Raw genomic sequence first — 18697 nt, 5'->3', positions numbered from 1 at the left:
TGTGTGCTCAGAGCACTTACACTTTAAAAAGGTAAAGGACGTCTGACAGTTAAGACGAGTCGTGAACGACTCTGGGGTTGCGCGCTCATCTCGCTTTACTGGCCAAGGGAGCTGGCGTACAGCTTTCGGGTCATGTGACCAGCATGACTAAGCCGCTACTGGCAAAACCAGAGCAGCGCATGGAAACGCTGTTTACCTTCCCGCCGGAGTGGTACCTATTTATCCACTTGCACATTGACGTGCCTTCGAACTGCTAGGTTGGCAGGAGCTGGGACTGAACAACAGGAGCTCACCCCGTCGTGGGGATTCGAACCGCCAACCTTCCAATCGGCAAGCCCTAGGCTCAGTGGTTTAGACCACAGCGCCACCCGCATCCCACTTACACTTTGGAGGAATGCAATTAACATGCTGAAAGGTTCTGCAGCATTACTCAGTGTGCATCGCAAGCAGTGTTTTATTTCCCCCAGAGAGTAAATGGCAGCTATTAATATATAGGATAGCAAAAGGTACATATGAGCACACCAAAAGTTATGTGGGTTGGAGCTGAGCAGAGGCCTTTCTCATCAATGCTGCCAGGGGTGTAGCCAGGATCAAAACTAGGGGGGGGCAAGCCATGGTCGTTCAGGGGCAGGGCCAAGGCACGAGAGGGGAGGGGCCACGAAGTGGGAATGTGGGTGGGGCTACAGGCCAGCGGGCCTGATGATATCGTGGCAGTGGCGGAGGCAGCGGCCGCCTTGTGCTTCTGGGGCTGGCAGCGTTGGCGGCTACCCTGCTTGGCTGGAGAGGATGGGAGGGTCGGGCAGGTGAGAGGGGGTGGCAGGGCGGGCGAGGGCGAAGCAAGGCATGGCCGCAGCCACGACGGCTCCAAGGTGTTGCTGCATATCAGCATAATATTTCAACCATGGTTCAAGCCCCACCTTAGGAAAAAATTCCTGCATTGCAGGGGGTTGGACTAGATGACCCTTGTGGTCCCTTCCGACTACAATTCTATGATTCTATTGATATATTACCATAGCGTATGCATCATTCTGCTTTCTTGAATTGTCCAACTCCTAGGCATAGCAGCCAACTCCTAGAGGCCTAGGTGCCTCCCCCCCCCAAATTACTGGTAAATACCATATTTGAAAGAGTCATCCCCCCATGTTTATGGGCTTTCTATGTGGGGCTTATCTGCCCCCCGTATTTTATTAAGGATGGAAGAGGGAGGGAAGGAAGGAAGGAAGAAAGAAATAGAGAGAGGGATAACTCATATTTGTGGGTGCCTCTGGGTGACGCTGTGATGCTGGAACTCTGCATGTACAGGAGCCTTGTAAGCAGCTTTCTCTCTGCTTGATTTACAGCAGGCACGTCCAACAGGTAGATTGTGATCTACCAGTAGATCACTGGATGTCTGTGGTAGATCACTGGTAGGTCACTGGCACCCCTAAAAAAAGCTCACCCAAAATTTTCCTCCTCCCTAAAAAAAGTTGAACTATGACCTGAAGCCCTAAACAAAAATGGGCCTCCCTCCCTCCTAAAAGAAGCTCAACAAGTTAGACCTAAACCCCCCAAAACAGGGCTTTCCTTCCTTAAAAAAACTCAACAGCTTTGACCTGAACCCCCCCAAAAGGGGGTAGATCACCCCCAGTTTTAAACTCTGTGAGTAGATCAGAGTCTCTTGGGAGGTGGGCCCCCCTAATTTACAGTATACAGATGCAGGAGGAGGGGCAGACTGGAACACCACTGCTTTTTATAAACATCACTGTGTCTGTCAAAGCCCCCCTTTCTTATTCACTTCCTTTTAGCCTTGCAGAGCCACCTTAGTCAAATTGAATCCTCTGAGTCTGCACCCTCATTAAATCGCCAATAGAACTCTTAATGCTCCTGAATGCTCATTAACAACTCCCACTTAAGAACAATAGGGTGAAATGGTCAGCTATCGAATCTTGCCTGGGGATATATGCTCCATTGTCTTAACTGCTTAACTACTGGTAGCCACTTTGCTTTATTTATTTGATGTGTTTTTGTTACAGCTGTGTCTCCCCCCCCCCCCCAGCAAGCGGAGACTTAGCTGCTCTTGCTAAAGCAAAGCCCTTTCCACTTCAGTTTTTGGAGGGGAAAAGTGCTGGTTATGGTCTGTAAAATACATTAATTTTTTGCTTCTAGGGGGGGCAGCTGCCCCCTCCTGCCCCCACTTGCCTACGCCCATGAATGCTGCCCTAGTTATTATAATGCCTCCCCAAGCAGGTTTGGTTGGCACCAATCTATCGTTTTTCATTTCAGGATTTTAAATGGGTGATTGCTGGCTGATGTGTTTATTGTCATCTGTGCCTGCCCTTATTACAATTTGTTAAAAGACGGTTTTCTCTTGCTCCATCCTTCTAATTTTCCTATCATGTTTTATTGCATATTTTTGTGAACTGCTTTGGATATAAAGAAATCTCTTAAACAAACTAACTAACTAACACCATGCAAGCAAACATCTGACCCTACAGTGAGGCTTCCCCTCTTCTTTTCCCCGCTGCAGCCCCGTCCCCAAATCTGCTTCAAAGCATCCCCCCAACCTTCCAGGGCAGAGGTTGGGGAGCACATGGGGAAACAGAAAAAGGGAAAGTCCTGTTATACAAGCAGCTGGTGGGAAAACACAATTGGATCCCACTGCCATGAATGTAGCCCAAGATTGAGTGGGGGCTGATGACCAGTGAACAAGGTACCAGTTTTCAATAAAAAAAAAATTTCATCTAGTCAACCATCTAGTCAACATTCACACATGCTTTGCAGAGATGCTCTTTACTAGAAGACCAGTAATCCAGTGTTTGGAGCAGCGCAATGGTTCCTTGGGATGCTGGAGGAGTTTTCACCCAAAACAGTCTTAAACCCAAAACTCTTACAGCTTTCCTGCCTCTTAGTTGTTCAGTCCGCCAGACCTCTTTCTCTGTTTACTCTGCCCAAAGTTGCATGACAGGCAAGCTGATATCATTATTACAGGGCTCTCCAGACCTGACTATGCAGCCTCGGTCAATTCATGCCTTGTTATTTCATAACATCCAAGGAAGGTAGCTCACCTCTTGGTTTCTCACAGGCAGTGTCCTGTTTATCTGAGATAACTCTGCTCCTACTGCTGAAAGCTATTGATGGCTACTGATGGCGATCATCCATTCAAACATTCAGTTGTTCATTCAGCTTATGATTGATCACATTAAAAATGGTAATTTGTAATATACTTGAGTATATTCACAGCATCTTCAGAGGCCAATTCTGCAAAATAATATCTGACTAATTATGATGCCATCAGCAACCTAGTCTCTCTCTTCCACTGGAAGTCCCCAGAAATTGAGGATAAAGCCATAGCTCTGCCCTGGACTCTGCTTTTGGGCCACATGGGGATGGGATGGGGTGTTGGGAGCAGGAAAAGATAGACAGGCAGATGTCTAGCAAAGCCCCCTACAGCCAAGTTACCCAACGAATCCAGGGCTTCCCAGTTCTTTTCATTCTAGAGATAACGTTGGCTTCAACCAAGCAGTGGTAGCAACATGGCTTGTTGAAATGTATTAAATGAAGAGATTGCATAAATTTCAATAGCCAAGTATTTACACACAAAAATCAGAGAATTGGAAAGCAAAATGCAAATATGCCTTCTAGTCTGGGGCTTTAAATTATGACTGACAGTGAGTGGCACTCTTTATTTAGAAAGGGCACGAGTCCAAACAGGAGTAAAATGATCCTAGAATAGCAGTCTTCAGGCCACAAATTGGAGCATCAGAACCATGGTTAGCTCCATACCGGAAGTATTCAACCTATTCAGATCTCCTATTTCTAAGACAAAATTCTCAGAATGAAAAATGTAAGAATGTTAGAAGAGCCTGCCAAACGCCCATCTAGTCCAGCGGCCAACTGGATGCCTGTTGGTAGGTCATAAGCAGGATCTGAGCGCAACAGCACTCTTCCTTCCTACAGTTTCCAGGAAATGGTACTCAGAAGCAAACCGCCTCCAACAGTGGAGGTAGAAAATGTCATTCAGGTGTCAACATTATCATAGGTGTGGCAGGGAACTCTCATCAGGCCTGTCAGCATGGCCAATAGTCAGTTCAACAACATCCCTGAAATAATATTTATGGTTGAGCTCAGTTCCCTCTAAATATCTGCTGTTCATTGACTTTAGATAAAAGATGCACCTCAAATAAAATCTGCCGCAATGCCTTATACCTGGTGAAAGGCTTGTTCCCTCATCATTTTTAGCATTAGCATTAATAAGTCAATCAATTCAGCAGTAGCTTAGCACAGAAATCAAGACACACGAAAAGACAATGGGATACTCCAGAATCTGAAAAGAAGAGAATCAGAATTAAGGTGACAGCTCTGCATTTCAGGGATAATAGATACATTTCGAGGCGGGTAGAAATAAATACAAGGCATTTCATACCGTCAGCTTAAATGCACTTTGCACTCATTAGTACAAATTCCTGTTGCAAGAATAGAACGTCACTATTTTCAAGCTTTGGAGATTGAATATTAAGCGACAAGTCCACTTGCCTCTTAAAAGTAGTTCACATTTGTAGTTTGAATAATCAAAGGCTGTCAGTCACTCAACTCATGTGAATAATGAATACAGACATCTAAACATTGTTTTAGTATTTTTCAGTATTCAAACTCAATTGAAAAAGCATTAGACACCCAACTGTCAAATACCATGATTTCCACAAAGCTTAGCCTTGCTTTTTTTTCTTGGTTCGACTAAGATGGATCTTGAATTATTTTTTATTGGCATGCTTTGCCCCTTAAGTTTCTTTGAAGGACACCCGAGTTGTTTTGCCTGAAAACATGACGTGCCAAATATGCATTTGTAGAGTCATTTAAGCATACTTCTTCTGGAACCTTATCTGACTCAGGTCCTAGACCAACACTCTAACCAGTACACCACACTGGTTGGTTCAGAACATAGTTGCCAAGCTTTTAGTTGGTGCTAACAAAATAAAATGTTATGTTGCAAGGATGGGGAACCTAGTGCCCCTTTAACTGTTGCTGGCCTACAACTATCATCATCCTTGACCACTGGCTATGCTGTTTAGGGCTGATGGGAGATGGAGTCCAGCAACAGCTGGTAGGCCACAGCTTGCCCACTTATGACTAAAGACCAATTACACCCCTGCCTTAGAGGAAGAAAGAATCTATGCTCAGTGGCCGCTAGTTAAATAGGAAGTATTTATTCTGGTCTGCCCTCTGGGGGGGTCTCCTGGGCAGCTTACAGAATGTATAAAACATAATAAAGCATCGAACATTTAAAACTTTCTGACACAGGGCTGCCTTCAGATGTCTTGTATTTATCTCCTTGACATCTGAAGGGAGGGTGTTCCACTACCAAGAAGACCCTCTGCCTGGTTCCCTGCAACTTTGCTTCTCATAGTGAGGGAACCAGCAGAAGACCCTCGGAGGAGGACCTCAGTGTCTGGGCTAAGCGATGTGAGTGGAGACGTTCCTTCAGATAGTATACAGGGCCGAGGCCATTTAGGGCTTTAAAGGTCAGCACCAGCACTTTGAATTGTGCTCAGAAACACATTGGGAGCCAATGAAGATCCTTTAGGATCCTTTATATGGTCCTGGTGGCCACTACCGGTCACCAGTCTAGCTGCCACATTCTGGATTAGTTGTAGTTTCTGAGTCATGTTCAAAGGTAGCCCCGCAATAGAGCGGGAGTCCTGAGCAGGTCAGCACAGCTTCAGTGAAGTTAACTCTTTATTAAACACGGTCAACTCAGGAGTCCAGGCCTAGTGAGCACAGCAATTCATCCCAGTAGATCTTGCCCCTCTGAGGCAGTTATGTGGACTACCCCACAGTTCCCTAAGTCTTCTCCTCCCCCAGGTTATTCCCAAGCAATCTGAGACAACGTCGCCATGACTGCCTTCGGCCATCCAGATGTTTTGGACTACAATTCCCATCATCCCTGACCACTTGTCCTATTAGCTAGTGTCAGAGGCTCACAGCTAGGGATCATGGGAGTTGTAGGCCAAAACATCTGGAGGGCCGCAGGTTGGGGGTGCCTGGTCTTTGCTCTACCCTCTTCATACATTTTCTGGTGCTGGGAGACCAGAGGGGAGGGGAGCTGGTCACAGAAGGAGGCTTCTTCAGCAGCCTGCCTCATCTCTGTCTCCTGGCCCCTCTCTTCTCCTGCCTCTGATTCTGGACTGCTCTCTGCCACAGCCTCTTCCTGCTCACTAAACCCTGTTACCCAGCTGCTGCTGAAACCGCCTCCTCCCAGTCTGTTCCCTCTCCCCCCTCTGCACACTCATCGTTGTCCCACCACCACACCCCGGGCTCTGAGCCTTCCTCCCTTGGGGGTTCCACAACTGGTGCCTGCCACCACTCCTTTGCGCCCAGGATGGGAGCGTGAAGAACGGGTGCAGGAGGAGGGAGAGATAGGTCAAGCTGGTGGAGAGTCAAGGGCTTCCCCACTTCCTCCTCCTGCCCCCAACTCACCTGCTCCACTGTCTCGCAGGACCAGAAGAGGAGTGAAGTGGGAAGAGCAGAAGGTAACACAGAGACACATTCCTCGAGGGTGGGGAAGATACATAAGCTGAGATCAGGGGGCGGGCCTCTCTGCCTCGTCAGGAGCACACCTAGGAGTAGATGAGAGAAGCAGGACTAATGGACATGCCTTTCCCTAACTTTTAAGGGTACTTTTGACAATAAAGAGTTGGTTCCTCCCTCTCCATCAGCTCCTGGCTTGTGCATTGCCCCCACAAATTTATTTATTTACTGCATTTATACCACACTTTTCAGCTACAAGGAGCTCAAGGTGGAGTGCATTGTTTTCCCCCTTCTTTATCCCCTCAACAACACTGTGAGGTAGGTTAGGCTGCGAAGCAGCAACTGGCCCAGTGAGCCTCATGGTTGCATGGGGAGTTGAACCCTGGTCTCACAGATCCTAGGCTGGCACTCTAACCGCTAGACCACACTGGCTTTCATAATCTGCCCGATCAAGCTGGCTTCTCCTCCTCTTTGTCAGAGCCCTCGCTGCTGCGCCAGCTCTCAAGATCCCTGCTCCTTGGGTGTGCGCATATATTGTGTGCTCCCTTCTCCCTACTCAATGGCAGGGGAGACGGTGGCATTAAGCTGCCCTAAAAACATGACTGATGCATCACTACAGGAGATAATGCAGGAGCAGCCTGCCATCTGTGCCCTGCCACCCAACGCAATCATACAAATAATCCTAATTATCTGGGTGGAACAGTCCGAGCTAGGAGCCAGAGGGCAGCAGCTAAACCTGTCGCTGTGACTTTTTCTGCGAGTAGCACCATTGCCGCCCCTGATCCGAATCGCCCTCCGTCTGAAGCCCGCTCCTATCAAACAGTCACAAGGCTGCAATTTAGGCAAATTGAAAGCACGGCGACAAAGAGCTGCCGATTACACGCTGAGCGTAAAAGGGAAAAGTGGAGTTTTCCAAATGGGGACGCTAATACAAAGAGCTAATTGCTGTTGCTTCAAAAAAAGAAGAGAGAAATAAATAAAACAAAGCCACCAGAAAATGGGTCACAAGGGAGGCGGGCTGCCTTGAAACTGACTGATGTTTGTGGCAGCATCAGAATTCCACACCACATCAAGCTCAAAAGTTGCTGGAACCTTTGGAGGCCTTTGAAGTGGCAGCTGTACACAGAGAGTCAGTACCTATTATTTGGACTCCCTACTGAATACTTTGAGTAAGAGAAGCTGCTGAAAGACTTTAACCGGAGCAGCGTGAAGGCGGCCTGTTTGCAGATCGATCCGCTAAGGCAATCTCCAGCACCTTGAGCGGCTCAGACCTCATTTTAACAAGAACAAGTTTCCAGCTCTCATGAGGCTAGATTTTTTTGTTGTCGTGGGTTTTTTTAAAAAGCTAGTTTTGAGTAGAAAATGCAACACAAACACACACACACAGATGGAGAGCTGCCATCCCACAGCGCTTGTCCCATGCCCCTATTGTTCTCTCACCATATGCTGAATGAAAAAAAAAATTATGAAAAGAAAGACGAGGAAAGAAAAGGAGAAGGGAGGATTGTTTGACATAATGGCTGGACAAAATTGTCCAACACTGTCCTGATCTTATGGCTTAACTCTTATGGCTACTGATAGGACGGCATATTTTCATATTCACTGTCCTTGTGCAGATTTTCCGTTGGGTTTAGGAATGGAGTCCTAATACCGCTTGTGTCACAGGTATGAGAGAGAAAGATGCATCCATAGCAGTGAACAGAGGAGAAATGACCACCCGGAGGAGTGCAGAAAGAAGAAATGCTATGGTACTTCTGCAGCAGCACAACAGTCTTCTGCATCGGTCTCCATAGCCACAGTAGTCGCTGCAACCTTCCAACCCAATGTCTCACACCCAAAGTCACTCTCTTCCTTTGTTTCCTGAAACAGATGGGTTCCAACCACCGTGTGTGTGTGTGTGTGTGTGTGTGTGTGCATGCCACAAACACATTAGAAGACGTGGCTGAGGGGACTTATGGCGGAAGCTTATAATTCTGTTAAAGGACACTCAAAAGAAGCAGGACGACAAATGCTCATGCTCTTCACTGAGAAGACAGGGAGATCTAGCTCAGATCCAGCTTGAATAGCGCACACCCCTGAAAACGTGGATCAGGGGTGGGCCTCCTGGGCAGACCATACATCTTTTTCTCCATCAAAAGATGTATGGGCAGACCATACATCTTTTTCTCCATCAAAAGATGCACCCAGCAAGTTAAGTAAAGCCCAGGAAAAACATTTCATTCATTCATTCATATACCACAAATATGTCAGAATGGCTTCTAAGAGCCTTACAACTATACAGTAAGGATACTGATCCAGATACACATCTGCATGCACACCAATGACGCATCTGTTTTGGTGTGTTGGATGTTCCCATCCTGGAATGAGGCGAAGTCATCAGTTCAGCATCCTAAGCCCTTAAGGCTGTGAATTTAGGCATGAAACCAAACAGGCAATGTCTGGGGGGGATTTCAGAATCAGAGAGGAAGAGGAAAATCTCCAGTGGTCAACAGGGAAGGTTTAGGGGCAGCAAGGAAGGTTTAGGGGCCAAGTTTAGCTACCTGCTTTTAATCAGGAATAGCAGAAACAGGATCTACACAGGTTGCAAAAGTTGGAGAGACAAAAACTGGTGCAGAAGATTCATTGCCCTGCTTTCAGTTTTTTTAAAATCAAGAAAGTAGATTGAACCAGATCCTGCCCTTAGCAATACTGTACAGCCAGGTCAAAAAGCCAAATTAGCTGGTACCACCGGGACACTGCAAAGAACCGGAGAGAAAATTGGGCTAAATCTGGTCCATGTGCAAGAGGAATCCCAGTCTGGGCTGCAAGCTTTTATTCATTTATTCAATGGCTGTATACCCTTGCCTTTCAGAAAAACCTTTCTTGCAACGTACCTCACAACAACATGTAAACAAGATACAAAACAGCATAATTGAAAAGCAAACTCCCCGAAAAACACATAATCTACTAACAACAGCAACCAGCAATCTATCACTGAAGCTGTGGTCAGTCCAGGGAAACCATAAAAATCACAAAACAAAGCACCAGCAGCAGCATAACAGCAGCCCGATTAAAACCCTTTAAAATTACGGGAAGCTTATCAAATCCTCAAGCAAATATGTGGGTGTTTCATTGCCTTGGACTTAGTACTCTACTTGAGAAATGAACCAGGGTATTCAATCAGCTAGCTCAGTGATTAATTTGGCCCCTCCATAATGGACATAGAATTCCCTGCCATTGTGTTAGCTCCATCAGTCATTTCCTTAATGTTATTTGATGTCTTCTTTTTTGGTAAATAATTATATGGCAGGGGAGACATTTAAAAAGGCCTCAAAACATGTAACAAACGACGTTACAGGCATTTTTCTTTCTTCTCTTAAATGTGCAGAATGCAAACTACTAAAAGCAGCTTGTCAACAAAGAGAACATCAGATCTCAACGATTTTTTTTTAAAAAAAAGGTTTTTTCCCCTACATTTTTGTTGAGTACCGGAAGTTTGTCTCTGGCTCAGATATTATAATAGTGATGCATTTGCTTTTTAAAAGGGAAATGTAATTCTATCTCTAATGGTCAACCCGAAAGAAACTCAATATTGTCACAATTCACTCTACAATGATGGGGGCGGGGAAAAACTCTTTGGGATAAGAGGAAGAATCTAACTTCCACACAGAATTTTTAATACAGTACTGAAATGACCATAAGCAGGTCATCGAACGTCAGGAACAGCTGTACATACAGATACTTGGGACTGACTCTCTATCGGGGGTATACTGCACTGTTTTTATCATAAGACTTTAAATAAAGGGAGACCCCAGTTAAAGAAACCAGGTTTCTGTGATGGAAAATCTGAAGGAGAAAGGGGAAATGCAATCTATTCTCTGTAGCGGATCATGTGAAAACCTACTGGTCTGGAAGATGCACCCTAATTGTGAAAAACCCATTTGAATTAGCCTATTGATTGCTCATTTGTTAGCTGGCCAGCATCAAATATGTTTTGAGACTGGCTGTGTACCAGCAGGACGGATATCACTCTGGATCATTCCGATAAAAAGAGGGAAAGGTTCCGTTGCAGTTGCTTTGCTTTCTATGGACATTAACCCCCTGCACCTCCAAAAGCAAACTTAAACCAAAGAAAGGAAAAGAAATACAGTACAGCTTTCAGCACCTACAGGAATATAAAGGTAAAGGAACCCCTGACCGTTAGGTGCAGCAGGGGATGACTCAGGGGTTGCGGTGGTCATCTCGCTTTACTGGCCGAGGGAGCCGGCGTACAGCTTCCGGGTGATGTGGCCAGCATGACTAAGCCGCTTTCTGGTGAACCAGAGCAGCGCATGGAAATACCGTTTACCTTCCCACCGGAGCGGTACCTATCTATCTACTTGCACTTCATGCTTTCGAACTGCTAGGTTGGCAGGAGCAGGGACCGAGCATCAGGAGCTCACCCCATTGTGGGGATTCGAACCGCCGACCTGATCGGCAAGCCCTGATCGGCAAGTGCTACCCGCGTTGGGGGAACATAGTAAGTTGCTATTTGCACCAGGTGAAATTGTCCAGCTAGCTGGCCATTGACTGGCATGATCCAATTCTCCAAAGTCTTAGATGTTTTTTGCATCACCTGCCAGCTGATTTTTTTAGCTGGAGATGTCGAGGTTTGAACCCGGGACCTTCTGTACAGAAAGCCAATGCTCTGCCACTGAGCAGTGGTGCATCTCTAAGCACCTTTTCCGGGACAGCTGGGCTGTCCAAGATCCCTTTTGCTAGTCGAAGATTCCATCAACGGTGTCTCTGGAAATTTTTACACATCACTTGGGAAGACAGGCGAACTAATGTCAGTACAGTGGTACCTCAGTTTAAGTACACAATTGGTTCCGGAAGTCTGTACTTAACCTGAAATGTACTTAACCTGAAGCAAACTTTCCCATTGAGAGGAATGGAAAGTGGATTAATCCGTTCCAGACGGGTCCACGGAGTACTCAACCTGAAGCGTACTTAACCCGAAGTATGAGTGTAATTGGTTCTGGAAGTCCGTACTTAACCTGAAGCATACTTAACCTGAAGTGAACTTTCCCATTGAAAGTAATGGAAAGTGGATTAATCTGTTCCAGACAGGTCCACGGACTACTTAAACTGAAAGTACTCAAACCGAAGCGTACTTAAACCGAGGTATGACTCTATACTGAAGAAACAGTGTTGAAGCAATGATTCTTCAACATCAACTTCGTCGGACTGGTCATGTTGTGCGGATGCCTGATTATCATCTTCCAAAGCAACTACTCTATTCTGAACTTAAAAATGGAAAGCGTATTGCTGGTGGTCAACAAAAGAGGGTTAAAGACTGTCTCAAGGCAAATCTTTAAAAAACGTAGTATAAACACTGACAACTGGGAAACATTGGCCTGCGAGTGCTCCAGCTGGAGAACAGCCTTTACTAAAGGTGTCATGGGCTTTGAAGACACTTGAACTCAGGACGAAAGGGAGAAACACACTAAGAGGAAGGCACGCTTGGCAAATCCACACCGTGATCAACTCTCGCCAGGAAACCTATGTCCCCATTGTGGAAGGACGAGTGGATCCAGAATTGTCCTCCACAGTCACTTACGGACTCATTGTTAAAACTGTGTTTATGGAAGACAATCTTACTCAGCTACGAGTGATCGCCAAAGCAAGAAAGAAGATTGAACTTGAAACATTCTGCATAGAGGTACGCCCACTTACCACTTACTACGGACCCTCCTCCTGAATATAAATGTGCAATTTTGCCAAGCCTACCTTAGATGATTCTGGCTCCCCGCGCTGTCTCTTGGGCGTTCCTTTTGACTCGAGCAACTTGGAAGAGCTCTCCTTCTTATGGGAGGACGAGTCCACTCTCTCGCCTTCAAGTTGCAGGTTAATTCCTTCCGTGTGGACGGAGAGGTCAATACCGTTTGGATTTAGACTGCAATGGATAGCTGGAAGAAGGAATTGCAATGAGTCTGGAGTGTAGGAAAGGACATGAAAGGTTTTCAACATCACACGAGGAAACGAAAGCCGGGCCATGCATCCTTTTCATCTATGAGATGCAGGCTATTTATTTATTTCATAAAACGTATACACTATTCAACTGTAGAAGAACCCTCAAAGAGGTTCACAAAAAGAAAATAATACAATCATCAAAATAAAACTTACAGCAATAGTTTGAAACATACAGGAAGTTCAAACAACAATAGACTACAACAGATTAAAACTCATCACAGCTTTCTAAGCGTGTGGGTAGGCATGTCCTAAACAAGAAATGCTTTATAGCAGCCACTCAAAAAATACAGTGAAGGCAACTGCTTGATATCAATAGGCAGGGAGTCCCAAAGATTAGGAGCTGACACACAAAACAACTGGAGCAGGTATCTGGTATACCTGGAGCAGGTATCATATATGGCACCTGTTAATAGGGGCAATTCCACCGATCAAAGCAGACAAGTGGGCACATAAGGGGTAAATTGATCTCAAGTTGTTAAGGGCTTTGTATGTTGTTGTTGTTGTTTAGTCGTTTAGTCATGTCCGACTCTTCGTGACCCCATGGACCAGAGCATGCCAGGCACTCCTGTCTTCCACTTCCTCCCACAGTTTGGTCAGCTACGAGAACACTGTCCAACCATCTCGTCCTCTATTGTCCCCTTCTCCTTGTGCCCTCAATCTTTCCCAGCATCAGGGTCTTTTCCAGGGAGTCTTCTCTTCTCATGAGGTGGCCAAAGTATTGGAGCCTCAGCTTCACGATTTGTCCTTCCAGTGAGCACTCAGGGCTGATTTCCTTCAGAATGGATAGGTTTGATCTTCTTGCAGCCCATTGGACTCTCAAGAGTCTCCTCCAACACCATAATTCAAAAGCATCAATCCTTCGGCAATTATCCTTCTTTATGGTCCAGCTCTCACTTCCATACATCACTACTGGGAAAACCATAGCTTTAACTATATGGACCTTTGTCGGCAAGGTGATGTCTCTGCTTTTTAAGATGCTGTCTAGGTTATGGTTTTGTATACTAATAGCAATACCTTGGTTCTCAAATGCCTTGGTACTCAAACAACTTGGAACCCAAACACTGCAAACCTGGAAGTAAGTGTTCTGGTTTGTGAACTTTTTTTGGAAGCTGAACGTGCTCTGTTTTGAGCGCCACACTTCCTTTTTGAGTATTACGCTAAGGTCTGTCTGTTTTTGTTACCGGTATTTATTTTGCGTTTTTGTTTTTGTGGCATGGAACCCAGTTCAGCTATTGATTGATTGACTGAGTGATTGATTGTGTGACAGCAGTACATTGTTTATAGCTTTCATTTTATGGATCAAATGGTCTCCTTAGATAGTAAAATTCATGTTAAATTGCTGTTTTAGGGGTTGTTGTTTTTAAAGTCTGGAATGGCTTAATCCATTTTGCATTACTTTCTATGGGAAAGCACACCTCGGTTTTGGAACACTTTGGTTTTGGAACGGGCTTCCGGAACGGATTAAGTTTGACAACCAAGGTACCACTGTAGCTTGAACTTGGCCCAAGAGCAGATCAGCAACCAGTGCAGATCGCCAAGCACAGGAGTTGTATGCTGACAAGACTATGCAACTTGTTGCAAGAGACAACAAGACAGTTCACACTTTACACTGAACACAAGCTGACTCTACACACCTACTTGCATTTGTGTGAAAGACTGGACTCCTATTGAGTACAGTGTACATGCAGTCTAATGTTACACACAAATGGCTGTACCTACAGGTGTCCTGTTCAACTAGCTGTATTGCAGAGATTGCACACTTGTTGAATGTGACATGTGAGACCCCTGAAGCATTTGCAGTTGCTCTGCCTTAACCCCGTTTCTTCATCCTTTAGTCATTTACAGGATTTACGGCATGTACTGCGAACGAATGTATTTCTTGACATAAGCCAATTAGATGCGGTGTCATTAGACGACGGCGGATCCAGCAGGAGGATTTCTTCTGTACAATCGGAGTAATGTTATTCATAGTCTGCAAATTGAAAAGTTATGATACATCTAACTTCTTTATTCAGGGAAACAAGGGGGAAGAAAGGCTTACATAGGAATGGCACTCTATAGCAGAATGGATTAACCAGCAAAGAGCTCTTTTAAAGCCTGCACTGAGTTAAATGAGCTGCACTCTCAGCCTGCACTTTGGTAGGATTATTCTATTAACCAAATTTATTTATCCAGTTCCATACACTAAGCCTTTTTCAAATGACAGTTCTCGGTTTCTTAAACAATTACCGGAGGGTGGGGGGTGGGGACACAGTTTCTGCACCGAGTTAAAATTGATTGGAATTCAAACCAGTCCACATTATCCAATGTAACATTTGCGAGATGTATTCTAAAGAATCCTATAAATGGTGAAAGGATGAAAATCCGTGAGTGAAATCTTTGAAATATATATATATATATATAAAAGACCCCACCCACATTCCAGCCTGGCAAAAGAATTTGAGGAGGGGGTGGAGCAGGGGCAGAAGAAGGGGGTGGAGGTGGGCCACCCCAAGTGTCACCACTGAAGCGGGTGGCACTCACTGTGGGGCCTGCAGCGTGCCTGAGCCACGCTTCTCTCCTGGGAGTGACGTGGTGGCTTGGGCGCCTGCAGGCTCCGTGCTGCCCCAAACGGTCCACCCGCAGCCGACTCCCCCTCAGCGGTAGGGCAGCTGAGTGGGAGGAAGCAGGCAGACTCCTCGGAGGCCCCATGGAGCGTCCTACCCCAGCTCGTCCCACCCCACGGGTGGCTGGCCCCGCCCCTGGGTGCAGGGCACACGTACCGCCCCATGCGCCCGATCGGCATGCTCCATCGCTGGGGTGGAGGAGAGTCGGTGAAGGATCTGACCTTGGAAAAGAAATGATGTATGGTCAGTAGAGTCCCAAGGACTAAACAGAGAGGCCTGGGGAGTGCAATTGCCCCCATGGGCCTGAGGTTTTCCCACCCGCTAGGTGGCGCTGTGGGCTAAACCACTGAGCCTAGGGCTTGCTGATCAGAAGGTTGGCGGTTCGAATCCCTGTGACGGGGTGAGCTCCCGTTGCTTGGTCCCAGCTCCTGTCAACCTAGCAGTTCAAAAGCACATCAAAATGCAAGTAGATAAATAGGAACCGCTACAGCGGGAAGGTAAACGGCGTTTCCATGTGCTGCTCTGGTTTGCCAGAAGCGGCTTTGTCATGCTGGCCACATGACCTGGAAGCTATACGCCGGCTCCGTCGGCCAATAATGCGAGATGAGCGCGCAACCCCAGAGTCGGTCACGACTGGACCTAATGATCAGGGGTCCCTTTACCTTTACCTATGTGCACACTCACAAAAAAGAGTAAAAGGATATCCCTACATTGCAAAACAGAAGCAATGTTTTAGCACTGACAGGTACCAGAACGCAGGGGCAGCCTCCCTGGTTCGTAGGGGGTATTTTGGAGCATGCCCACTGCTGCTTCCTTCCTATCATTCCAAGCACCTATACTTGAATGTGCCTGGCTGCCGTTACCCTCCTCCTCCAAACGAAGCCTCCCAATATGTGGAATTGGATTGATATTCTTTTATAGCAGATAGCCAGCCTTAAGCCACACACGGCCGCCCCTGGAGGAATCCCTGCCTGAGAGAAAAGCCTACGAAAGCATTCTCGGCAGGCCTCCGGGGTGCGCGCTGCGACCTCAGAGGACAACCCAAAATAGAGATTTCCAAACCAAACTAATTGGTCAGTCAAGCAGGGGGCAGATGGATCCGCAACAGCCGCAGGTGACATTCAACTCCTGCATTTCCAAAAGTCACTAGCCAAGCAATTCGCAATTTCCCCAGAGGGACGAAGGTTATACAGTAATTTAAATCGAGCCGGGGTGTTTGTCACATCCCTAATAAAAGAAGAATTGATACAAATGATCCTTCCAGTTATATCCTAGATATATAATTGAAAGTCTGGGAGGGTTTGTGGGGGACTATTCAATGGAAAACTACTCAGGTTTTAAATCAATGTTAGCCAGATTTGGGGCCGCCTGATCCAAAGTGGAGCTGAAATACTTGGATTTAAGTGGATTAGTCCTATTGAAATCAATAGGGCTAAATCAACCCTAATCCAAATAATTCCATTTAAAACTATTGTAGAGCAAAACTGTATGTGTGTCCAATATTTTGAAGAATTCTTCCCCCGCTTTCTTCTGCTGGCACTGGAAAAATGAAGATGCAACAGACTCCATCTTCCCCCATAATCTCTCTGCCTACAAGCGTGAGAAGAATTCTGTGTCCCCTTTTTTTGCTTGTCCACCAGAGCCAAATAGCATGGAACCCCCTAGATCAGAAGATCAGCAACTGGAAGCCTAAGGGCCGAATCTGCTCTTACCCCACTTGCGAACTCAGAGGCAAGATGGCACATGAGAAAAAAGAGGTCACTGTAGCCATCCCATTTTATGCTCAGTATACTTTGGGCCAAGGGAGACTCTACATCCTGACCCACTTCTTCAAAGTGGTCTGCCAAGTGACTAGGTGCAAGAAAAAGAGGTTGTGGCTTTAGTGCATGACTTTTGCTGTAATGGTGATGTTTAGCTTATTTTTTTTTTGTTGTTGCTGCTTTGTCAATGGTGTTTTATAGATTGCTTTACTGATGACTTGTTAATTATTTTGTATGATTTATGCCAGGCATCCCCAAACTTCAGCCCTCCAGATGTTTTAGACTACAATTCCCATCTTCCCCAACCACTGGTCCTGTTAGCTAGGGATCATGGGAGTTGTAGGCCAAAACATCTGGAGGGCCGCAGTTTGGGGATGCCTGATTTATGCTGTACTTGCGATTCTATTTTATATTACAGTGGTACCTCGGTTTAAGTACACAATTGATTCCGGAAGTCTGTACTTAACCTGAAGCGTACTTTCCCATTGAAAGTAATGGAAAGTGGATTAATCCGTTCCAGACGGGTCCGCGGAGGACTTAAACTGAAAGTACTCAAACCGAAACGAAATTTCCCATTGAAAGTAATGGAAAGTGGATTAATCCGTTCCAGACGGGTCCGCGGAGTACTCAACCTGAAGCGTCCTTAACCCGAAGTATGAGTGTAATTGGTTCCGGAAGTCCATGGAGTTCCGGAAGACTCCAGGGAGTTACTTTCACTAGGTACCCTACAGATCATTTGATTATTTATTATTATTTCCAAACTGCCCTATATCCAGTTTAGATCCACAGGCAGGTATACAAATACTGTTTCACAGTTTCCTTGAGAACGTGCTTCTCCAAATTTGTTTACCATTGCAAACCTTCCGCTATGTAGCAGAGAAAATATAATTGCAAACATTTTAACAAAGATATATTTTTTTTAAAGCTTTCTGCTATTGGTTCTGACCTATTTATTTCACTTTGACTGGAAGGAAGCAAGCAGTTAAAGGAACACTGTTGAAACTCCAAGCTCTATAAATAGTGTTTCCTTGGCAGCTGTCTCAATGGGCTCATATTTAAAGACGGTCTGTATACTTCTCCTTAACCGCCTCCCAAATTATCCTTGTTAGAATGTAAAATAAGAAAAGCAAACACCTTACACCACACTAAGTCAAGACAATGTTTCTCCTATAACCATGAGAGATGACAAGCTTGACCTTTTACTGTGCTGGCAGCAATTAGTATATCATCCCCATACACTACATATTGTCCAATCCAGAGTTTCCCAACCTGTTAACACCTAGGGCACCGTGTTTTCCTGCTTCCTTAAAGTTAGAGGCACAGTTCACCTGACAAACACACGGTAAGTATCCTCCTTGCGGCTGCAAGATAGCCCACCTAAAACTGCTCTCAGCATCCCGCTCGCCCCTTCATCCAGGAATGGTGACGCTCCTGGAAGTCCTCCCTCTCCCAGCACATATGAACTCTCGTATGAGCAGCACTAAAGATTCCTGGTGCATTGGCGAACCCTGCCGGATAATCCTGTGGCCCCACAGGGGCTAGGGGACTACAACTCCCACCAACCATGGCCAACAAGGCCAACGGTTAGGCATTACGGGACCTGGAATGCAAAAATTCCTCTGTTAAGGCCACAGGTTCCCCAGCCCCACACTTCAGTCTTCTGGGCTTAATGCAGGGAAGTGGTAGCAGAGCATAGCTGCCAAGTCTCCCGTTTTTCACGGGGAAACCCTGTATTTTAAACCGTTTCCCGCTGGCAGCCCGGATTTCCTACCTGCCAGGGAGGCTCCATTTTGGGCCCAGGCGCTGCCCGATTTCCGGTGCCCATACATGGGTAGC

The 18697-nt window shown here is 46.0% G+C and overlaps 1 protein-coding gene across 4 annotated transcripts in view; it reads right to left on the bottom strand.

The window, feature by feature from the left end:
* SAMD12 (sterile alpha motif domain containing 12) overlaps window positions 1-18697 on the bottom strand; it is a 199078-nt gene that overhangs the window by 176020 nt on the left and 4361 nt on the right. For all 4 annotated transcript variants that reach the window (XM_035124404.2, XM_035124405.2, XM_060277651.1 and 1 more), the window contains exon 2: window positions 12253-12431. In XM_035124404.2, the coding sequence (XP_034980295.1) occupies window positions 12253-12431 (179 nt within the window). The remainder of the gene's footprint in view (window positions 1-12252; window positions 12432-18697) is intronic.

Source organism: Zootoca vivipara, chromosome 8, assembly GCF_963506605.1.
Source record: "Zootoca vivipara chromosome 8, rZooViv1.1, whole genome shotgun sequence".
In the NCBI taxonomy this organism is placed as follows: Eukaryota; Metazoa; Chordata; class Lepidosauria; order Squamata; family Lacertidae; genus Zootoca; species Zootoca vivipara.
Note: the sequence above shows the minus strand (reverse complement) of the source record. Positions and strands in the feature narration are given on the sequence as shown.